Source organism: Physeter macrocephalus, chromosome 19 (genome assembly GCF_002837175.3).
Source record: "Physeter macrocephalus isolate SW-GA chromosome 19, ASM283717v5, whole genome shotgun sequence".
NCBI classification, from domain to species: domain Eukaryota; kingdom Metazoa; phylum Chordata; class Mammalia; order Artiodactyla; family Physeteridae; genus Physeter; species Physeter macrocephalus.
In genome coordinates, this window is record NC_041232.1 from 10,159,974 (window position 1) to 10,184,453 (window position 24,480).

A 24,480-nucleotide genomic window follows, 5' to 3' on the forward strand; every position below is an offset into this window, starting at 1 on the left:
TTTTTTTTTTTTTTTTTTTTTTTGCGGTATGCGGGTCTCTCACTGTTGTGACCTCTCCCATTGCGGAGCGCAGGCTCCGGAAGTGCAGGCTCAGTGGCCATGGCTTACGGGCCCAGCCGCTTTGCGGCATGTGGGATCTTCCCGGACCGGGGCACGAACCCGTGTCCCCTGCATCGGCAGGCGGACTCTCAACCACTGCGCCACCAGGGAAGCCCTTCCTTCACTTTTAAAGAAAATAATTAGGGTCAAGAGCTGGTTGAGATGAGCAGCAAACACAGAAGATGCTCGGGAAGGCAGGTGCTACAAATGGAGAAAAACCTACAGGCATTTATCGAGCAAAATCCTCTTATGTTAGAAAACCTTAACATCATCCCATTTCAAACTCCTTTTCTTCAAAGTTATTAATAGGAAAAAGGCACACTGTCTCCTCAGCTAAATGTATTAAAGTAATATTGAAGTTAAGAGAATGGACTTTAGGGTCATCCAGACCTGGAATTTATTCCTTTATTAACAGCTTGACCTTGTGAAAATCAATTTAATAATCTGTAAAATGGGGATATAAGACCTGGAATTCTTAATTCAATGCATATCTAAGTCAGTGCATGCTATGTGGCAGACGCTGAATTCGATGATTAAGATGCAGCAGTAATGAAGACAGGCAGGGACAGATAGACAATAACTAAGCAAATAAATACATGAGATAATTCATGTGAATTTATTCTGAAGGAATAAATGAGGCAAGTACAATGGAGGAAATAAAAAAGTTACTTCAGTAGAGAGTAACTGAAGTGTGGTGGTAGGGGGTAAGTAGAGATGATTCTTTAGGGAAGGAGGCATCTGAGCTCAAATATAAATGGGCAGAAGTTATGCCAGGAGGGAGATGGGAGGAAAGGGGTCCCAGGCACAGCTGTTGTGAGGAGCAACTGAGTAAATGCCAAGCACTTGGTGATAGGCAGCCACTCAATACACAGCTGCTGTTCTTATGACCTCATCCCCTTTAACGACTCTCAGCTCCTTCTGTTCAAACAAGGAGAAGCTGGCCAAGACATAGATCAGAGGGTTTAAAACTATATACGTGAAAAGTAAAGGCCCCCAAGAGAAATTCAGGTTCTGGCATCATCGTTAGATTCCATAGTTCTGAATCATGCATCCAAGTCAGGTAGAAGCACTAACCCAGACTCACTCCTGTTGCCAATCCAACTTCTTCCCCAACAGCGACTCCGTGTAGAACTACTTTAACTCCTCCAACCCATAATCCCACCACTGGAAACCTGAAACTGGGAGAAGTCTCTTAATTTGATTTAATTGATATGCATATGTTGTACCCGAGTTTCTCATTATTCCCAGCTGGTTTCTCTTTGGCATTGTATGTCTCTGATCAAATTGTAAGGGGCTCTGGATTAATGAGAGTGGGTGGTCAAGTAGAAACAGGCAGAAGTGTAAACAAAAAGCTTCTGGTTACATGATTAAAGTGATAACTTGTTTATGGAAGTTCAAAAACACATTTTAGGCATTTAAGGGTTGGTTGTTCAAAACCTTGCCATGACTCTTGGGACAGTTCCATAAATTGACAGCTATCGGTAAGATTCTTCCAACCCTTACTATGTGCCACAAGTTGTGCTGAGAAATTCAAATGCATTAGTTTATTTAATACTCGCAACATGCCTATGAAGTGGTTTCCTTTTATATTTAGTCCCTTTACAGATTAGAAAACTGAGGTTCAAACAGCTAATAAAATGACAGGGCTAGGATTTAAATATTTAAATCCAGATCTGATCCTCCTCCCCAACCCACCCCAAGTCCTTGCTTTTTTAACCACTTAGTGGTTAGTCTCCCTAAACCAGAGGAAAAACCTCTGAGGGATGCCATTCTATTCATTAGGGCACCTCCGCCCTAGAGGTAAATCCCCACCAAGAAACTCCCACACAGGAAAGACTGGCTCATCTGAGCACGAAGCCCCACCCTGGACACACACCACCGGGATCAGCACTACCAAATCCACCCGGAGGGCCCCCCCACCCCCTTAAATGAGGTCTGCATTGCCCAGCAGGGAGACCCCACTCTTGGGGATAATCTCTTAATTCATAAGGAAACCTTCTCCCATTTCTGAGGCCCTCCGACACCCCCACTCGCATATTTCAGAGGACGTCCGGCTGAATAATTTGCATGGCCCAATGCAATATGAAAATGTGGCGTCCCTTGTTTAAAAAAAAAAAACGAATTTCAACAATGAGACAGCAGAGCATTAAACCAAATCCTGGGGCTTCTCTTCTGCGACTGCACGGATCACTTGCCCACGAAGCCAGCCCTGCTTAAGAGATACCCTTCTAGTGAAGCGATTGGCTACCTCAGTCAGAAAGGGTAAATCCGACCTGGAATGGGAGGAAGGGACGTAGGATACCCAACTTCCAAAGACAATCCTTATTCGAGAACACACTCTGGCACAACCTCCGTAAATTTGCAATCACTTCTCTTGACCTGGGCGGAAGCTTCCTTCGCACCTCTCTAGCCGCTGGGCGGTCCTCGCAACCCCACCCCAGCACCACCTTTGGGGTGTTTGGCCTCATCTCGTGCGGCCCATTGCCGGGGCAACCGACGCCGAGAGCGGTGCATTGTGGTCTGCAACAAAATGCAGGAGAAAGATCCTGAGGGAACCATTGAGTCCATGGGCCAATGGGAGGGTTCTGGGGGCTGTGTCAAGCCAATAGAGACGTTCGGTGGGGGCGGGGCCGGCAGGAGCAGGGCGGGGCTTAGGTACTAGGCGGCGGCGGGTGGCGTGGGGCTGTATAGATGCGCCACGGCTTTAGTAGGGACCGCTCCTCTCGACGGGTCTGAGCCTCGCCAGCCCCTCCCCCAGGAGACCGTTGCAGTCGGCCAGCCCCTGCTCTTTGGTGAGAGACTCGGGGGGTTCCATTATCTGGCTTCGTCCCCTGCCGGACTTATCCCGCCGTTCGGTCCGCGCGGCCCGCGCTTCCCGAGAAGTGGGGTGGGGGGTCGTCCCCGGGTGGCGTGGGGCGGGCGGAGCGGGCCGGGGAAGCTGGCGCCTCGCAGGCGCAGCCCATACCCCAACTCCTCACCCTTTGCCCGGGCCTCGGCCCCCAGGTAACCATGTGTGACAGAAAGGCCGTGATCAAAAATGCCGATATGTCGGAGGAGATGCAACAGGACTCGGTGGAGTGTGCTACTCAGGCATTGGAGAAGTATAATATAGAGAAGGACATTGCGGCCCATATCAAGAAGGTGAGGACAGGGCGCGGGCGTGGGGTTTCGGGCAGTTTGCGCTCAGCTGGGGCGAGTCACAACTTAGTTCCTTCTCGATCCTGCGTTCCCCGAGCAATGGCAGAGATACTTGGGGGGCACGCAGAGTAGCGCGGGTGTAGAGGTTTCCAGAAAAGGACGCAAATGAATTTTGCGCTTCTCTTGAAGATCGGCCCCTCAGCGCTCGAAGTTTTTTTTTTTTTTTTTTTTTTTAATTACCCAGCTCCACGGGGAAAGCGCCACCTAGTAACGGTTTCTAGGATCAGGCAGCAGTGGTTCCCCCTTCTGCATGATTGCTGCGCCCAGGATCCATCTGGGTGCTCGAGAGGGGGGAGCTGCGTGGGTGTTTCCAGCAGGGCCGAAGGGAGATCTTGCCAGCCTTCAGTGGGGAGTCAGTCGGCAGTTGAGGGAAAGTGGGTGGTAGTGAGGGCTGGGTACTTGGTTGGGGGATTGGTAAATGGCAGTCTGTAGAAAGCTGGCAGGACTGCCAACTTCTCGAGCTATGTTTTCTAGAAGGGAAGGAAGCTGGCAGCCTAAGCCGTGGGAGGGTTCCAGTCGAGAATGAGAATATGAAAGACTTCAGATGGAGCAGAAATAAATACCTTTTTGACAAAGGCAGCAGCAGTGCGTTGGTCTAGTTTGTAACAATTTTATTCCCCTTAATCTAAAAGACGTTCTTGCTATGTACAATACAATAGTAGCCAAATTTTGCCTAACTCACCAGAGACTTGTAGTACTTTCATAGAGAAGGACTAGCTTTGGCCCCTGCCCAGAGCTACCCAGTGAAGCCTAGAGCCTCTGGGGGTGGGGCAAATAGGGAAAAGTTGTTACTGCAGTTTGCTCTCCTTGAGGACCAGGTGGTAGATTAGCACTACCAGGATAGACGTGGGAAGAAGGGCTATTGACAGTAAAGATAAAATTTGCCCAGGTAGCTGTCAGGTTCTGCTTCCAGCATTCTTTTTATAGGGACAGTGGAGTGCCAAGTGTCTTGTCCGTTTAAATTTTGATCCACAGTGGTTTAAAAGCTCATTGAGGCTTTGTTCTTTTGGAAGTCTTTTGTTTTCAATAATACTGAAATGAGTTATAATGGGGGTATTTTGGGCTAAATATTTACTATTTTCTTGGCTTTTGTTAGGTGCGTGTCATACAGTAGGAGGATAGTTTAGTTCTGTTTAAAAACTAGAGGATAAACTAGAATTGATGTCACCTGCTGTTAATAAGAATATTCTAGAAGTTATGAAGGTGTAATTGCCGTGATAACAAAGCGCTCTGGCTCTGAGGTTGCCCTTTCTGACTTTTACCTCCCCAGCCCCCATTCCCAGCTTAGCTCAGATTGCAAGTATGTTTGCATTAATGCACCATGTAGGCGATTTGGAGCTGAGGAGCATTCTTTCATTCTAAGAATTTGCAGATGCTGACGTTCCTCCTCTCTGCTCTGCTTATCTAGGAGGCAAACTCTGACCTCTGGTTTAGCACTAAAATTGTGTTCTTTTTCTCCTCCCTTTCCCCCAGGAGTTTGATAAGAAGTACAACCCCACCTGGCACTGCATCGTGGGGAGGAACTTCGGTAGTTACGTGACACATGAAACCAAACACTTCATCTACTTCTACCTGGGCCAAGTGGCCATTCTCCTGTTCAAATCTGGTTAAAAGCATGGACTGTGCCACACACCCAGTGATCCATCCAAAAACAAGGACTGCAGCCTAAATTCCAAATACCAGAGACTGAAATCTTCAGCCTTGCCTAAGGGAACACCTCGATCTTTACTGTGTTGTTTTGTACAGGGCATTCTCTGTACTAGTTTGTTGTGGTTATAAAGCAATTAGCAAAACAGCTGACATTTGTATTTATTTTCTATTCCATACCTCTCTGCCCCGTGTTTTTCCTCTTCAACATCCATTCCTTTAAAGAAATAAATGTGTTGGAGAAGTGTGCGTTAATAACGATTTGTTCAAATCTAGGGTTGAAGATGGCCTATTGTTTGATCTTGGGTAGCTTGGTGGGGGTGATTCCTTGAAGTTTCTGTGGGATATAACAGACTAGCCTTTTCAACGTTCTTGAGTTTCATTCTTGCCCATCCTGCTACTGTTATGCATGGAAGAATACTACTCAGAAGTGCATGTTGAGAAATGCATGGCAGAGAAACTACTGAATTAACTCTTAATCCTAATCTGATGCTTTCCTTAAGTGCTCATTTTGTTAAAAAATACTGCTATAGAGTGTTCTGGGCCTTAGGCCTCAAGTGGTGATGAATGTATAGTAGTTCCATGGTTGTAAAATGGAAATAAGCCAATAAGAAAGTTGGGCTCTAGACTAATTTCCCCTCCCCTGCCTTGGCCAAAGTATACTCTAAAGATAAAAGGTGGTCTTAAAAGGGAAAACTTTTGAGGCAGCCCTCCATGTGATTCTAATAAAGTCTGCAGGAATTTAAACTTACAAGCCTGCTGTGCTGTGCTTTAACTAGCTGTGTTCACACGTGAATTGAAGCTTTCATTAAAAGACCCAATTAAAACTGGATAAGTAAACTTCATTAAAGGTTTCCTGCTATCAATTTTAGGAAGACAAATCTTTTCTATGAATAATAGTGAATACAGCAGACTTGGCTTTTGTAGATAGGAAGTATTCCAGAGGCTGAAACAACCCACGCCCATCCTAGGAAGCTGCAAGGAAGGTCCTGGCTTTTAAGTTCCCCTTTGTTTTCAGTGTTTACATGAAGCAAGCCTTTTTGTTTTAGACCTTGGATCTATGAGATACAATTAGGGTGTATGAGCAGCCAGGCTAATGATACACAGAGGGGGTGATAGATCTGAATTGATAGATGATTCCGTCTTAAGAGCAGTATTAAGTCTGTAACATCTTTGGGAGGTTGTTTTTCTTTACCAGCACTTGGGGTCTTAAAAGTTCTAGTGAAGTTGATCAATGTTAGGACTGGGAAAGTTTCAGGGTAGAGGGGCAAAAAATTGTTTTACTATTATGGCAATTAAAATGGGAGAAGTTTTTCCCCTGCTTTCTGCAGGAAAGGAGGAGGAGGTACTGTGGAACGGGACTGCAATTGCAGTGGTTTATGTTTGTATTTATATGAACAGACTGAGAATGTTCCTGTAATGCATCTTTTTTCTACCTCCTTTTCCTCTTTTGTGACCTGGCTATATTTTTTTGAAGCCCAACAGGTGTTTGGCTTTCAAAGCTGCATCAATCTTGTCGATTTTAGCTCTACTTCCAGTCTCCAGCTGCTTTCAGGCCACAAACAGCTGGACAATGGGAGTTCTAATTTGATCAGGCCCAATATCTATCGCCAGGAAGTGACAGCTTTTAACTTTTCTTTCTTGATTCAGATATGAGAATCACAGTGCCCCTGAGAGAGGACTGGGTTGATGACCTATGAAGTTTTTTTTAGTGCCTGCTCCTTGTTAACTTCAAAGGCGCCAGCTGGCTGAAAACAAAACTTAAAAGTTTTTCTAAGGTTTAGCATTTTATCAGTCGTTCTTAGGTGCTGTTCTTTGAGACAGGTGTATATAGAGTGCTGTATCTGGAAGCTTTGCAGTGATAAGGGCACAATCTTGTGAGTGAAGGTCGTGACTCACGTGAAGGGGTAAATGACCCCTTCTGTGCTGCGGTGAGAGGCAGCATATCCGAAGACTCTTCAAATAGCCTTGAACTAAGGCCTCTGCAATTCAACCGCCAGCCAACTCACAGGTTGATTCTGCAATTTCTTACCAACCCTCCCCCACCCCCCAAAAAAAAACCCTTACATTTCACCCACACTGAAAATATTTATGATCTCATTTTAACATCAAAGAGTGGACTGTATTAAGGAGACAAGAGCTCTGTCCAGCTCTGCTGAGTACTGGAGGGGGTTTGGCTAGACAAATAGTTATCAAACTTTTTTTTTTTTTGGCTATAAGACCCTGACTTCAAACGTATCCTGACAAAAAAGCTCTCTTTGTAAGACGTGAAATCAGGTACATTTATTCTTTCAACAAGGATTTGTCAAGTTTCCTTCATGACAGGCACTGAGGACACGATAGTGGCTTTTGGTAGAAGAGCACTGAATGAATAATGATGAAAGTGTATTTCCCCTCCCTCAAGAAAAAAATGACAAAACCCATGAAAACTGTAAACTCATTTAGTGTTTCAGTGCACAATTCTAGTTGTGATCCTTAGCCCTCTAATTTGGGCCTTGGCTTTTGGCCCCAGACTTAGTCCTAGGCTGAAAGATGGACTTGGGTACAGCTAGGAAGTTTTCTGGTTCAAATCGTCATTGGGTTCTAATGATTCATTATCCCTCTGGAAGGCAGCACTGGCAGAGAAGCCACAAATACACTTCGAAACTGAGTTTTAGTGCTGGTTTTCCTTAACCACATACTACAGAGCCAAGAAAAATTAGTAGGAGTTAAGCAAAAAGTACAGACCAAATACCTCTGGGAGAAGGCCTGAAGCAGCCCCAAAGGAAAGCTGCAATAAAGTGACAGAAGCTTGTTTCTTTCACTTTGAGACTGGTCACGTCAGAATATGAGTCCAAGGCGCACAGCCTTAAGAGGAGATGTTGTGCTGGTCTCACTAACCACATTATCCTTCGGCTCCAGCCTTTTGACAGGATGTGACTGGTTCACACTCCAGGATCTCAAAGGAGTTACAGTTTGAAGCCAGAATGAATGGCTACAATGCCTGATGTTAGATTTTCATAAGTCACCTTCTGAAAACCTGCATCTTCTATCATCTCCTTGAACTCCTCCTAAAACACAAAGAAGGATACAGCAAAAATCGCCTGGATTTCAACTGTAGGGCCTTTGTTGTAAGCTATAGAAGTTTTGTACCTGAGATGGGAACTGTCGGATACTTTCTACAAGGTATTGATAGGACTTCCAATCTCCTGCAATGACCTCTCCCAGGACAGGAATGACCTGGAAGCTATATACATCATAGAGCCTAAACAAAAAGGCAAAAGATTAAGATTAGAACATGACCGTTAATAAGCAAGAAGGTCTAAGCCTGGGATTATAAATTCAAATGCCTATAAGGGTCAAGCAAGTACCTGAAATAAGTGAAGTGGGCCAGGTGCAAGAGCCATAGGGAGTAGTGAGGGTGTGGTGACAGGCACAGTTAGGAAGTACCAGAAAAGTGGAGAAGGGGCAGTTACTACTCAGCTCTGACTATTGCCATGTGGGAATTTAACCAGGGTTGCCATATATCTGACTTCTCAAGTGAAGCTGGAAATCTAGATTTTTATGTAAAATTTCCTGATTTTAAAATATGGACATCTAAGTCAATTTTTTAAATACCATGAGTCAAACAAAATACATATGTGGGCCCACTTGAGTCTCTGGTTACTGGTTTGAGACCCTTCTGGCCTAGGTGTTGTCATTCAGAACTGGCTGGCCTCAGAGGTGGCACTGTCCCTCAGGGACTCTGGGACACTGAACTATGAGGTTCATGCTTATAGCTTACTGGCTATTTTCTGTCCACTTTGGGATGGGAAACCCTTGGCTAGATGATGAAAATCAAGCCCTGTTAACAATACCAACCTGGATACGAGCGGATTGTTTACTTGGCTGAACTCCAGACAGAGAAACCGTCCTCCTGGCTTCAGGACCCGATGGGCTTCCTGGAGCGCCTGAGCAAGACAGGAACAACAGAACACACTCGTCAGCAGCCCTCATTCAACTCTGGGAGGCTGAGGCAGCGTCAGCTTCTATGGGCATTATAAAAGTTATTTCCCCCAGATCCCGTGTTCACTCTCAGCTGGGAAGCGGTAACAGCAGAAATAACCCACAGTCTCCTAAATTTTTTAGGCATTCTGCTGCCTGTGACTAGAGAAGGTTACTTGGAGTAATCTAAACTGACTCAGATCGGTACAACCCCCCACAGGCGGCAATGTTTGAATTACTTCTCAAAATCACAATGGATATTCCCTTTTGATCCAGCAATTTTACTTCAAGGAATCTATCTTACAGAAACGTTTCTATTGTGGAAACGACATGGGTTATTCATTATGGCACGATTTGAACAGCACAAGATTAGAAGCATCTTAACCATTAATGAGAGACTGGCTAAATTATGGAATATATATACAAAGGGAATCTGTGCAGCTTTTAAAAAAAGGAAGAGCCAGTGTTCTTTATGTGCTGACATGGAAAAGTCTGCCGGTATATTTTTAAGGGAAAAAAAAGCAATGGGCAAAATGTTTCATATGCTAATATTTGTATAAAAAAGAAAGAAAATAAATACACTTAATATGCACAAGACATCCTTGCAAAGCTACATTAAGAAATTGGTGACTGCAAGGGGAGGAGGCAGTTGGGACACAAGGTGAAGACTTTTACTGATATATCCGTTTGTGCCTTTTGAACTTTTGTTTGTTTGTTTGTTTCTTTCTTTTTGCGGTACGCGGGCCTCCCACTGCTGTGGCCTCTCCCGTTGCGGAGCACAGGCTCCGGACGCGCAGGCTCAGTGGCCATGGCTCATGGGCCCAGCCGCTCCGCGGCATGTGGGATCCTCCCAGACGGGGGCACGAACCCATGTCCCCTGCATCGGCAGGCGGACTCTCAACCACTGCGCCACCAGGGAAGCCCTGAACTTTGAATCTACTAAAATGTATTATTTTTTTAATTTAAAAGGAATAATAAACTGGCTACAGACACAGGACAGGTCATAAAAATGAAGCTAAAATACACCATAAAGGATGTCCCACCCAAAGCAGGCAACTAGGCAACTGGAGTCCACATTACAGAAATGAAACTGGGTGCTTGCTTACCATCTTCAAATGTTTGGACAGAATGTTCAAGCAGAAATAAAGAAGAGCTGCATCAGATTAAGAGCTGAACATTCCCTTCTTCCTACAGAGGAGCCATGAATCTAGCTACCTTCTGCCAAAATAGGGTTTGAGTGCCTTTTTCTCTGTCAGCCTTGGAAATCCCTCTGATCTGCAGTGTCAGAGTCAGGTGGCTTCACAAGCGAGAGGAAGCAGATGAAATGAGAGAGCAAGACTGACAGTCTCAAAAATGTAAATACCGGGATTTCTCTGGTGGTCCAGTGGTTAAGAATCCGCCTTCCAATGCAGGGGACGTGGGTTTGATCCCTGGTTGGGGAACTAAGATCCTACATGCCACAGGGCAACTAAGACCACGCACTCTGGAGCCCGCGCGCCACAACTAGAGAGAAGCCTGCCACCGCAACTAAGACCTGATGCGGCCAAATAAATAAATATTGATTTTTTTTTTTTTAAGGATGTAAATATCAACCCAAGCAACAAAGCCTTCTGTGGGGATCTGCTCTGTGGTTTTTTTTCAATTTTGTGGGCAGGAAAATTGGCAATTTAAAGGATTAAGACCTCTAAGCCTGAAACATTCAACTTAGGAGCTAAGCCCAGAGAAGAATCTCTGCCTTTCCTCATTCACCGTGGAGCCACTCCAGGAGAACTAATATCCTGAGTCATGCAAGAGGATGCAGCCATTCATTACCCGATCAATGTGTGTGACATTCCGGATCCCAAAGGCAATGGTGTAAACATCAAACTTGTCATCATCAAAGGGCAGTTCTTCAGCGTCTCCCAATACCCAAGCAAGTCCTGAAAGAGAAAAGCAGTTCTGGCCTCAGTCTGGACAGCTGTCTCCTCTGCACCCAGTGAACTGTCAAACTTGAGGAGGGGGTCGTGGGAAACCCTGAATTTGCAGTAGGCTGGACAGAACTGTGGGTACCGTGGACACCCTGTTTGCGGCTGGCTTGTGAAGTGGGGGCAGTCCTGTGGCAATTCTTAAACCTGTGACGCTAACTCTGGGTAATTAGTGTCAGAACTGAACTGAATTGTTGGACAGCTGGTTGGCGTTGGAGAACTGGAGAGCTGTTTGGTGCTGGGCAAACATCACACGTGTGGTATCTGAAGTGGTGTCAGAAAATACACACCTGCCTTCTCCAGTGGATTCTTGGCCACCGTCTTCACGGTGTCCTCCAGTCCTGAGAATGTGAAGCTCGTGCCTTTGAAATTTAGCAGGAAGTCCCCCTAAGGTTCTCAGAGTAGAGACTGGTTACTTAGTTATGCCTTACCCTTAAGCAATTTTTATCCAACTAGGTGTTTTGTGTAAAGCACTGTGGTTAAGAGCCCAGGTCCTGGGGTGGCCTGTGTTCTAATTCCAGCTTCCCCATTTATTAGCTATATAATCTTTAATAAACTACTTTGTTTCCTCATCTGTAAAATGGAGTCAATAATAGTACCTACTTCAGATAGTCATTGGAAGTATTCTAAGTACATAATTTAGTATAATTATATTGGTTCTACTGGAGTCATAGAGAAGCAGATTTTCTTGACTGCAAGTCCGGTCATGAATTCAGAAAACACCCAAGGGAGCTCCCTATCAGGGTAGCTATGTCCTCTGAGGATCCTGATTTGGCTTTAATATTATTCAACTTGCAGTGAATCAGACATAAAGTATGATATAGGGACTTCCCTGGTGGTGTAGTGGTTAAGAATCCGCCTGCCAATGCAGGGGACAAGGTTCGAGCCCTGGTCTGGGAAGATCCCACATGCCACGGAGCCATTAAGCCTGTGCACCACAACTACTGAGCCTGTGCTCTAGAGCCCGTGAGCCACAACTACTGAAGCCTGCATGCCACAACTATTGAAGCCCGTGCGCCTAGAGCCCGTGTTCCGCAACAAGAGAAGCAACCGCAATGAGAAGCCCGTGCACTGCAATGAAGAGTAGCCGATGCTCGCCACAACTAGAGAAAGCCCATGCGCAGCAACAAAGACCCGATGCAGCCACAGATAAATAAATAAATAAATACATTTAAAATAAAATAAAATAAAACACTTGGCTTCCTTAAATAAATTAATTAATTAAATAAAAGCACTGTCACGTTCGGTGTCTCAATGGAACTTAAAAAAAAAAAGTATGATATAGAAGGAAGGCACTATAGGGGAAGGTAAATGGAAATAACCCTCCTGGAAAGCATGCCAGCAGTATCTAACAAGAGCCTTAGTAATAAGTATATCCTTTGACACAGCTATTTGAATTTTAGGAGGAGGACATTAATGACATCATCATCAAAGCTACTGCTTACTAAGCCCATGATGGCAGGGTCTGTGTTATCACTTTACATACATTATCTTCTCACATCCTCATACCGACTCTGAGACAGCTGTACTATCATCTTCATGTTTCAGGTGAACAAAATTGAGTATCAGAAAGATTGAAGTAGCTTGCCTGAGGTCACACAGATGGATTAGAACTCAGGAAGTTTTATTCCAGAGCCTTTGTTTTTAACAGTTATGGGATAGTACCTCCTACCGTGAGAAGGGTTATTATTTTCTCCATTTTATAGATAAGGTAATTGAGATCTAGAGAGCCTAAACACTTGTCCAAATATATAGTCAGTAAAAAGAAAATAATGATGCATGCAAAAATTTACAAATAAGGATGTCACAACATTGTGCTACGTGCAAAAACGTCAGAAAAAAATGAAAGATCAACTAGTTATGTAAATTGGTTATGCAAATCATAAAACATCCATATGAGGGAATATCATAAAAAATGATTTTAAGGAAATTTTTTTTTTTTTTTGGCCGCACCATGTGGCTTGTGGGATATTAGTTCCTTGACCATGGATCGAACCTGAGGCCTCTGCAGTTAGAGCGTGGAGTCCTAATCACTGGACCGCCAGGGAATTCCCAGGAGTTTTTAATAACATGGGAAAATCTCATGATACAATGCTGAATTAAATGAAGCAGGATACTAAATTATATACATAAGATGTTCTCAATTTTATAAAAAGAAAATGATTAGGAAAAAGCTAGGAAGGAAATATATTGAGGGTCATCTCTGGATGCTGAAACTCTGGTTAATATTTACTTCTTAATACCTTTTCAAATTTTTGATTTCTAATATCCAAAATTTTCCCAAATATATCACTTTTATAACCCATCAAATAATCTTTTTAAGGTTCCTGCCCTCCAAGCTTCCATTTTGGGAGGAAGTGCTACATGTAAGTAAAGCACATAATAGTACTACACACAAATATGCCTTTACACATTATTTTTTAAAACTATTAAATCATTTCTAGGATCTCCCTACTTAGTTTCAAATTTTTTTGCATATTTTTTGCAAAAGCATTATTATTGGAGATTGATAAAGCAAGGAGGAAAGATAAAACCATACTATGCAGCATGTAATGATTCCTACACAGGTGGATTTCTTGGCTGTTAGGAGAGCCTGAAGGGCAAGCTGTGCTATGGAAGAGATGATTCCAGAGGTGGAACATTACCCATCATTTCCATCTTTGTTCTCCACTCTTCGTGGCTAAGCACCAGAGAGAAGGGAAACACGTTTCTCAGTAGGAGTAAGAACACGGTGCCTTTGTCTAGAAACACTAGTGATTGTCAGCCTTTTGATCAGTGTTGATGGTTAACAAAAGAGCCCTTCATTTGGGGGGCCAAGTGGGCTGTAGTTCGTCTAGGCAGCTCATTCTGCGGGTGGGAGGAGGAGGAGGAAACAGAATTGAGCTAAAATAACCATAGACACTCATGGTGGGGGTGGGGGAGGGGAGAAGTGCTGATATGGACCCAAGGGACTTGGCTTCCTTTGCTGTGCACCGCTGCCTCTCACGGGGGCTGCCTGCAGTGCTCGGCCAGTGTGGAAGAGGGCAGTGCAGCGGCTCTGAAGAGCTGGGTAAACATGCTGCAGCTGCCAGATCAGTACTTCTACTGGGGAAAAAAACTGGGGGCAAAAGTATTTCAAAATATGAAAACAAACAGAAAGCCAAATGCAAAATGTGTATCTTTAAGCTAGAGCAGAAACTGTCTATTTGGAGGCTGCAGCAGGTTCCTGGAGATACCCAGGCATTCTCCCATCGGCCGTTGAGAGTACCGTGCTAGGGAAATTTGAGGAGTATCATTTACGGGTGATTCTTCAACTGCATCAGTTGGCGCCTCTGAGAAACCCACGATGAAATAGAGGTAGGAGGGCAAAAGGTTTTTTTTCTTTTTGGGGGGCAGGGGGTGAGAGGAGACACTTGGGAAAAATAAAAAGGAGAGGAAGCAAGGCTGCGTGCGAAAAGCCGTTAGACCTACAATGGAATATTACTCAGCCATAAAAAGAAACGAAATTGAGTTATTTGCAGTGAGGTGGATGGACCTAGAGTCTGTCACACAGAGTGAAGTAAGTCAGAAAGAGAAAAACAAATGCCATATGCTAACGCATATATTTGGAATAAAAAAAAAATGGTACTGATGAACCTAGTGGCAGGGCAGGAATAAAGACACAGACGTAGAGAATGGACTTGAGGACACAGCGGGTGAGGGGCGGAGTGAGAGTAGCATCGACATACATATACACAACCAAATGTAAGAGAGATAGCTAGTGGGAAGCAGCAGCATAGCACAGGGAGGTCAGCTCGGTGCTTTGCGATGACTTAGAGGGGTGGGATAGGGAGGGTGGGAGGGAGACGCAAGAGGGAATATGGGGATATATGTGTGTATATGGCTGATTCACTGTTGTACAACAGAAATTAACACAGTATTGTGAAGCAATTATACTCCAATAAAGATGTATTAAAAAATAAATAAATAAAACACACACACACCCCCTCCCAAAAAACAAAGCCATTAGACCTGGATGAAGATCTGAGAAAGTCTCAGCCCACCCAATGGTGGAGGTGGTGTGGAGGTGCTCTGGAGCAAAGACTGCCTGTAAAAAGAGCCCCACGTGGGAAATGTCCAGGCCCCAGGAGCCCTGGTTTGAAAGCTGAAGCAGAGCTTAGTTTGGGGCGGGGGATGAAATCGCTCAAGAACAGGGCATGGGGGTCACTGGGGAGCTGCTGGGAATTAAAAGCCAAACTTGTCTCAGTGTCCAAGAGCTGAGATCCAAAGAGTCAGCCTCCATTCCGGATCTGCCATTTAAATTGTGTTAGTTGAAGCAGATACTTAACCTCTTTGGGTTTGGGTTATCTCCCGTGTCACATGTGGCTGATAATCTAACTCCCTGGGTTGCTGAAATAATGTACGTAACAGCACACATGTTGGATGCAGCCACACAAATTATCTTCCACTCCTACCTATCTGTAAGTTTTTGAAACCTGGAAAAGAAAGCACTTCAGCATTGTACATATTCCATCTTATTTTATAAACATATAAACATCTCCTCTGGGTCCGCTTTCTGCAGGACTTACCAGCTTTGTATCCTTGAGCACGGGCTTTCTGTTTTCCAATCTTTAGCATCTCCTTGTTGATGTCGCAGACCATGACATGAGAACCGCCCAAAGAATCCTCTTCATTCTGGTACTTTTTGGCAATTTCTTCCCAGGATAAATTTTGTTGGGCCCTTAATTGCCTCTTCTCCTTTCTCTGATGCTGCGCCTGAACATAATTAAGGAACCGGAATGCAATGTCACCTGTGGGAAGCCAACAGGAGGAAAGATCAAACACAAACAAAAACAAAACCCCAGCATTTCTTAAACCCAAAAGGAGCAACAAAGGTACAGGGGTTGAGGAGCGTATGAAAATGAAAAAGCCCAGTAACTTTTTTTTTTAACAGCAAATTTTTAACATCTAAGATTCTTTAAAAAAACCTGGACTTCCCTGGTGGCTCAGTGGTTAAGAATCCGCCTGCCAATGCACGGGACACGTGTTCAAGCCCTGCTCCAGGATGATCCCACATGCCGCGGAGCAACTAAGCCCGTGCGCCACAGCTACTGAGGCCATGTGCCACAACTACTGAAGCCCGTGCGCCTAGAGCCCGTGCTCCACAAGAGAAGCCACCGCAGTGAGAAGCCCGCGCACCACAACGAAGAGTAGCCCCCACCTGCCGCAACTAGAGAAAGCCCGCGCGCAGCAATGAGGACCCAAAGCAGCCAAAAATAAATAAATTAATTAATTAAAAAAAACTTTAAAAAATTGCATATGTAATGCATGGACACATTCTTACTATAAGACTCAATACCTAAACATGTAGAATAAAACATGAAAGTTGCATTCTCTGTCCACACTCTCCAGACATAACAAGTGTTAAGAGCTTAGTGTGCAGCCTTCTAGTCTTTTTCTAATAATTTTTATGACAGTAACATAAAGGTACAGTCACAAGCAACAGTTCCCTGCCACACCACTTCCTACTCCCAGTTCAGTTCCCCACAGACCATCCTTCCCAACTCCTTTAACTGTTTATTCTGTTGGTTACAGCTACTTCTTTACTCACCCCCATCTCTGCTTGCTTTTATCCTCCCAATATATTTTATCACATTTCATAATTCTTCACAGATACCTTTGTAACCTACAGTAATAAACTAATCAATATTTTATTTTTTTAATTTTAATTTTTTATTGAAGTATAGTTGATTTACAATGTTTCAGGTGTACAGCAAAGTGGTTCAGTTTTACATATATATACATTTTTTTCTTTTTCAGATTCTTTTCCATTATAGGTTATTACAAGATATTGAATACAGTTCCTTGTGCTATACAGTAGGTCCTTGTTGTTTATTTTATATATAGTAGTATACACTTGTTAATCCCAATTCCAAATTTATCCCTCCACCCCAGTATTTTATTTCTTATTCCACCAACTACAGACAGTATCTCTTGACTCCCTTCAGCGTTCCATCATATATATATTTTTATTCTGTCAAACTTGATAACATTTTATTTGTTCTATAGCTATGTCTTCTGTGCTTTGTTGATGGTTTGAGTCTAAAAGCTGAAAATCAAGTGTGTACATTATTGTGACCAGGTAAATACTGTTCAGGCAAAGCCAGTGCTTTCCGGATCACATTTCCCTTTTTATAATGCGGTTTCCTTGTCTTTGTTTTTTTCTTACACTGTAAGAAATATATCCTTAAGTTTTTCCATTCTCTCTATCCAATTAGGTATTCTCTAGTCACTTTCCTATATATTTAAATATAATTATATGTACTCATATAAAACAACTTAGAAACATAAATGGGGATCATATTATATGCATTGTATACAACTTTTCTTTTTTTCCCACTTAATATGTCCTTGAGACCATTCCATTGGTATTTATAGGCTTTCCTCATTCTTTTAAATAGCTACCTAATATTTTATAGTATTGATGTATCTTAATTTAAAGCCATTTCTTTTTAAAAAATATATATTTATTTATTTTTTTTTTGGCTGTGTTGGGTCTTCGTTGCTGTGTGTGGGCTGTTCTCTTTAGTTGTGGCAAGCGGGGTCTACTCTTCATTGCAGTGCACGGGCTTCTCATTGCGGTGGCTTCTCTTGTTGCGGAGCATGGGCTCTAGGCTCGTGGGCCTCACTAGTTGTGGCACGTGGGCTCAGTAGTTGTGGCATGCGGGCTCAGCAGTTGTGGCTTGTAGGTTCTAGAGCGCAGGCTTAGTAGTTGTGGTGCACAGGCTTAGGTGCTCCGTGGCATGTGGGATCTTCCCAGACCAGGGATCGAACCCATGCCCCCTGCATTGGCAGGCAGATTCTTTTTTTTTTTTTTTTTTTTGCGGTATGCGGGCCTCCCACTGTTGTGGCCTCTCCCGTTGCGGAGCACAGGCTCCGGACGCGCAGGCTCAGCGGCCATGGCTCACGGGCCCAGCCGCTCCGCGGCATGTGGGATCTTCCCGGACCGGGGCACGAACCCGTGTCCCCCGCATCGGCAGGCGGACTCTCAACCACTGCGCCACCAGGGAAGCCTTTTTTTTTTTTTTTTGGCAGGCAGATTCTTAACCACTGCGCCACCAGGGAAGTCCCTAAAGCCATTTCTTTATTGAGGTAGAAATAGGTTATTTCTAATTTTTCACTATGACTAAAAGTTATGCAGTGAGCATATTTGTAGCTCTAGTTTTTCAATGTCTTTTTAAATATATGGGATTACTTTTCAATTGCATTTTCTATTCTTTTTTTTTTTTTTTTTTTTCCCGGTACGCGGGCCTCTTCCGTTGCGGAGCACAGGCTCCGGACGCACAGGCTCAGCGGCCATGGCTCACGGGCCTAGCCGCTCCGCGGCATGTGGGATCTTCCCGCACCGGGGCACGAACCCATGTCCCCTGCATCGGCAGGTGGGCTCTCAACCACTGCGCCACCAGGGAAGCCCTCAATTGCATTTTCTAAATGGGCAGTTGCCAGCATGTGGTAATGTTACTGGCTGGGGTACACTGGAGATGGAAGCAGCTCTGACTGACCCCCTTCTGTAGCTATCTCTCTGTGCAAGTTTTTGTTTTTGTTTTTGTTTTTGTTTTCAGACTAGATGTCTAGAATTGGAATTGTGGGATCCTAGACTGTAAGCATTTTAGATTTTGAAAGATTCTGCTAAATTGTCTTCCACCTTACTGCCCTCTGTGCTTCCTTTTGGGTAGAGGGCCACACCAACAAAGCCACACATAAACATGTTCAAACATGGACATTATCCTACTGTAATTTATTATTATACACTATCCTATTAGTATAGATTATGACATTATTACATTATATTACACATTATGACATTTTTATTTCCAAATGCCTAGTGTGCTCCAAATAACAAAGGACCATGCATAAATAAATGAGCTTTTGATATCTGACATCATAGTAGATTAGGCAGAAAAGTCTGCCTAGAAAGCTTACATAACATGATAAAAGCTCTCCCCCTTCCCCACACCAAAGAGGGAAAGTGGGATAAAGGTTAAACAGAAGGTAAAACGGTTGTTTAGATGGGGAAATGCCACTGGAGTTAAAAATTGGTCGTTTTACTTTGTAATCCTCTGAATTTTAGAAAAGTGACAGGCACAAAGCTGATATTCTGTGCTTTTGACTGACATTCAGTTAAAAAGAAAAGAGTAAATCTTTCTGAGAAGTGTACTGATTTTCAATTACTATCTTCAGGCTAATGGTAGGTGAGCTAACTCATTCCAACAAGAGACACTAATTTTTAAAAACTATTTTATTTTTATTTTTTACTTATTTATTTATTTTGGCCACACTGCGAGGCATGCGGGATCTCAGTTCTCTGACCAGGGATCTAACCTGTGCCCCCTGCAGCAGAAGTGCAGAGTCTTAACCACTGGACCACCAGGGAAGTCCCAAGAGACACTAATTTTTATACAAGGAGCTTAGTGGTACCCCAGGATACAGAACTGTATGTTACCTGTGCCTCCAGCAACATCCAGCAGCTGGGTCCCCGGAAACGGGCGCATCTTCCAGAGCAGCAAATCCTTCCAAACACGGTGGATACCAAGACTCATCATATCATTCATCACATCATACTTCTTGGCCACACTTTCAAACACCTGATAGACTTGAGAGAAATACAACATGATTGGACTATTCATAAGATTAACCTGGAAAAGTCCTAAATGAAAGAGAAGTCTTCCCCCCCATGAAATTAACTGTCTGCAACGTGGAGCTAAGTCATAATGCTTGATGCCCAAATCTGCACCTTAACATTACCCCTTCTAAAAAAAGGCTTAAGGGCTTCCCTGGTGGCGCAGTGGTTGAGAGTCCGCCTGCCGATGCCGGGGACACGGGTTCGTGCCCCGGTCCGGGAGGATCCCACATGCCACGGAGCGGCTGGGCCCGTGAGCCATGGCCGCTGAGCCTGCGCGTCCAGAGCCTGTGCCCCGCAATGGGAGAGGCCACAACAGGGAGAGGCCCGCGTACCGCAAAAAAAAAAAAAAAACCGCAAAAAAAAAAAAAAAAAAAGGCTTAAATTATATCATGCAAGAAAGAAGTCAACCTCTTTTCTGTTATCTTAGTTAGCTTTACCTAGGGCCATTACCTTGTAATAATGTCATGCACATACTTAAGTACTAAATAGGTTTCTGTTTTTCTTTTTCTTTTTTTTTTTGCCACGAGGCTTGCCTTGCAGGATCTTAGTTCCCTGACCAGGGATCGAACCCGCGTCCTCAGCAGTGAAAGCACTGTGTCCTAACCACTGGACCGTCAGGGAATTCCCCAGTTTCTATTTCTTAGAGGAAGGGGCAGGGAGGGGGTTTGGAATGTTTCTAATATTATTATAATAAAAGACAACAAAATCCATTAGAAAGACATGACACATGGTTGGGAAGACCTCAGCTCATCTCTGCCAGCATCACTGAGAAAAATCTCATGTACCATTTGGTGGTCAGATGGATGGCAGGATGTGAATCAGGGCCAAGTCACACTGTAGAGGGTCCTCATGACCCTCCATAGGATTAAGGCAGAATGTGGAATCTGGGCTAGCTGAAGAGTTCAGGAATTTACTATGCAATACACTTTAAAGTACAGGCTACATTTAACTTCTTTGCACCTCAATTTCTGCCCATGAGAATATCAGCACCAGCCCCCTACCTGCCTGCCATAAGGCTGAATTAGGTAATGAAGGGGAGACACGTTGAGTTCCTCAGATAAAATGTGCTGCTTAGACCCAAAACATTACTGTCCTCTGCTGAATCAGCAGACAATAGAGTCCCCCTCCTTTAACTCAATCTTGAATGTCTATTCTCAACCCTGGGATCCTATAAGCTTGCTGTTTGCTTTTGAACATCTTTTGGGGGTACTTAGAGGGACACTAAGGCTCAACCCAGTAAGTATAAGCCCTTCTTGCTTTACATGGTTCTAATATACAAGAGTTTCAGTTACTGTGGTTTAGTTCAATAATACCAGTCCTCTAGCAACATCATTTAAATACAGTGGTATATTAACTGTGACTAATTACATAAAGTACAAATTTTGCTAGTAGTTCTTCAGTCCACAAATCATACATAAATAACAGATATGCATCATGATCAGAAGCCAATAATGTCACTTCTCTCAGTTTGTAGGTGGTTGGTCACTATACATCAGTTATTCAGTTCACATGCAGACAGCAAAGCATGTAGTTGTGCTATCTTCTTATCTCAGCTGTAAATCTCTGCGGCATTTTACAAAACTAGATAAGTGAAAGAGGAAACTGCCGAATGAAAATTAAAGTGCACCAAAATAATGAAAAGTGATAACCCTGGAAGTGAAATTTGAATACGTCAATGGAGTTACAGGAGAAACATGACCATGGGACTGTTGATACTGCTGCCCCTCGAGAGGTTTTAGATATGCAGCCAGAGGAACTTTGGGAAAATGAACTTATGGATGTAAATGAGAATGTGGTTGTGATGAAAAGGTTGAAGATGTCCCAGAGGAAATGATGCAAGCAAAAAATTTCACATTAAAGGAATTCTTGGAGATATTTCATGACATTGAAAGTGAAAGGATAAAATGTTAGAAGCTGACTGAACCTTAGAAAGAAGTATGGCCATTTGCTGAGGCATGGAGAAGGTGCTCACTCCCTACTGTAAATTATATGACAAAAAGGACGCAAACACTTTAAACTACTCGTGGTAAATTTTTTACAAAGGAATAAAACAACTTAATTCTCAATCTTTCTAATTATTTATTAGATTTTAATTTAATTTAAAATTTTAAATTTAAACAATTAAAAATTCTAATTGTATTAATTAAATCTAATTTTAAATGACAGTGTGCTAAATAAATATCAACTTTACTATTTTTTCATTTCCTTATACATTTATAACTGACAGTAAGAGAGTTTTTGATGTTTGATAATTTTTAAAGGTTCTGGAACAATCGCAAATTTCCCCGTTGATCCTTAAGATCATTGTCATGATTTCAGCTTGCATGGACATTTTTACTGCCCTGCATCATTGTGCAAAGGGAAGATTGCCTGTACTTCAATCTTGGGTCCCAATCTGGAAGTCGTATTTAGCTTAGTGGGTAACTCTTCCCCCCGTCATTGTGTGAAATGTTGTTTATACATTGTAAAGCACAATACAGAGGTTAAGCATTATTATTATTTTGGAAGCAACCCACGTGGATTCAAATTCCAGCTATGCCACTTATTAGCAGTTTATTCATCTATACAAACAGGATAAGAGTTCCTACCTCATACGCTTGTATTTATAAGAATTAATGTAAAATATTTTTAAAAGGTTTCAGGGCCTCAATAAAAGTTTGCTGTCGTTTTACTGGGCTCCATTTATTTCACTCCACAATCAGTTATCAAGCTCCCAATGTGCATCAGGTGCTGAGGATACAGACGTGAATGAGCCACCATCCTAGCTTTCTGGGGATTCACAGTGAAATAAATGTTAATTTAAATTCAGTATTCAAAGAGTTACAGTAGAGCTATGTATAATATTTAGTTAAGGTTCAGGTGAGAGGTAATACAACGTACTAGTCTATAAGAGGATGGAAATTCAGTTGTAGGCTCTTTCTCTTATTTCCTGGGTGGCCATAGGCCAAGTTAAGGAACCTCTCACAGTCTCACCTTATCCATCTGTAATATGGGCATAATACCTTCCCCATTACAAATGGTACAGTTGGAGTTTTAAAAAAGTTCTTTTCCTTTCCCATGCTTATGGTGAACACAAAAAACTGTTCAACAATATATAACATTTACTGAGCAATTATGAAGTGCCAGGCATTATTCAAAATTCTTCAGTGTATAATGTAATCTAATCTTCACAAGAACTCTATGAAAAAAGTTACTATTATTCCTATCGGGCAAATTTGGAAGCTGAGGCACACAGAAAATAGTTTCCTTCTTTTTTTGTATAAAAGATGGCCTATCCCTTTAGCAAGAGATTAAGAACGTGGGCTCTGTAGTCGGACCAAACTGGGTTGGAATAATTAGTTCCACCACTTACTAGCTATGTTAAACTGGGCAAGTTTTTGCTTAACCTTTAAGCCTCAATTTCCTCATACGTAACATAGGATAGCAATATTCATCATCGGGAAGTTGAAATGAGAATTGTAAACAATGTCTGCACACTGCCTGGCACATCATAAACGCTCAAATGATGGGGTTTTGTTACAATTACTTAAAAAGAGGAGGCGTCTCAGTTTGGCAGGGTTAGGCTGGGGCTACTCCTTGGAGGTCAGGACTGCAGAAGTTAATGCATCAGAGCCGACAGGACGTTAAATCAACCCTTAGTATGGGCAGAAGAAACTAGATCGCAGACGGTCAGATTCACCCCCCTCCACCCTCTCACCCTTTTCACCTTTGCCCCCCTTCTCCTCTTCCGACACAGTCTCAAACCCGAAGTGCGTTTCGGTTGCCCGCTTCTCTTGGGACAAGGGCCGCGCACCCAGCGGGCCCCTGGGCCAGGAGCTACGAAGCCCGGGAAGCCTGCAGCCCGGCAACAACCGCGACCGCCCACGGCAGCAGAAGCTCCATAAAACCCAGCTCCTGGGGGCCGCCATCTTGACACTCGGGTGACCGCCGCCAGACAGGATGTCACGTTGCTTCACTAGATGGCTGACGGCGGCCGGCCAGAGACATTATTAGCTGAAACCTGATATTAAGGAGTTCTGCAGGATCTCTGGGATTCTGAGGCTATTTAGTCTTTGAGTACCCGAAATTCCTTTCTCTCTCTCTCCGAATTGAATATAGAATTCACCAGGAATGAGCGGACCCTAGGGAGAACCCCCAATCACCTCTCAGAGGCCACGTCTCTGCGTCTTGCCAACCTGTAGTACTAACTTCCAAGATATTGAGTAACTCTTGTTTTCTAGTGCAGAAGAGGGCAAACGGAGGTACAGTGTGGTAAAAGGCTAATGTTACAGGGTCAATTCTTGCAATCCTTGGCGTACATAAAGAATCACTTGGCTTGATCTTAAAGTGCACATTTCCGGGCCCCAAATACCAGAGATTTGGGATCAGTAAATCTGATATGGATACTGAGAATCTATTTGACCAAACTTCTCTAGTGATTTCTATGAGAGGGATTGGCAGACCAGTCTTGAGAAACATATGCTAGACTACTCTGAATAATAAACATAGGAAAGATTGTTCGTTGGTCTTTCCATTTTATGAACCTAGGAAGTTCATAGATGGGAAGGAAAGCTCTGGCATCTATTTAGTAAGTCACCAGCAAACACCACTCAGCCTCCCTCTCCTGCTATCACAAAGCTACATTTCTAGCTCCAACTGGTATAGAATGAGTGCTTTACTTCAACCCCAGATTTTCCCATTCTTTTCTGTGGTAAGGGTAACGTAGAGCATCTTGCACAAAAGAGGATGGAGGTGGTGAGTTTTATTTGGATTTCTGTATGTTTCTGCTTTAATTTTCTTTAAAGTATGTTTCCTGTAAATGTTTCACAAGGAGAAAGCGCCAAGGACCCTAAGAAACTACTTTGAAAAGGAAAAATCTCTTCTTGGCTTAATGTAGCCTGACAGATGGACACCTACTGCTTTATTTTGGAAGAACTACACTGGGATTTCTCTCTTTCCCTCTCGTTTAAGAGTGATAAAAGAAAGGAA

The 24,480-nt window shown here is 43.3% G+C and overlaps 2 protein-coding genes across 3 annotated transcripts in view; one reads left to right on the forward strand and one right to left on the reverse strand.

Annotated features, from left to right (window-relative positions):
- DYNLL1 (dynein light chain LC8-type 1) overlaps nt 1-5,199 on the forward strand; it is a 27,519-nt gene extending 22,320 nt beyond the window's left edge. Inside the window, exons 1-3 of one of the 2 annotated variants that reach the window (XM_007129986.1) lie at nt 2,749-2,891; nt 3,103-3,240; nt 4,771-5,199. In XM_007129986.1, the coding sequence (XP_007130048.1) occupies nt 3,109-3,240; nt 4,771-4,908 (270 nt within the window). In that variant the 5' untranslated portion in view covers nt 2,749-2,891; nt 3,103-3,108 and the 3' untranslated portion in view covers nt 4,909-5,199. Of the gene's footprint in view, nt 1-2,748; nt 2,892-3,102; nt 3,241-4,770 lie in introns of those variants that run through there. The other variant, XM_028480173.2, reaches the window with a different exon arrangement.
- Nucleotides 5,200-7,318: 2,119 nt separating this feature from the next.
- Nucleotides 7,319-23,435, reverse strand: COQ5 (coenzyme Q5, methyltransferase). The gene is made up of 7 exons (XM_007129985.4): nt 23,219-23,435; nt 19,333-19,482; nt 15,419-15,640; nt 10,720-10,826; nt 8,785-8,873; nt 8,077-8,188; nt 7,319-7,994 (listed from the first exon to the last, which is right to left on the reverse strand). Exons 1-7 carry the CDS (start codon nt 23,418-23,420, stop codon nt 7,893-7,895), a joined length of 984 nt encoding a protein of 327 aa, XP_007130047.1. The 5' UTR covers nt 23,421-23,435; the 3' UTR covers nt 7,319-7,892.
- Nucleotides 23,436-24,480: the final 1,045 nt, after the last annotated feature.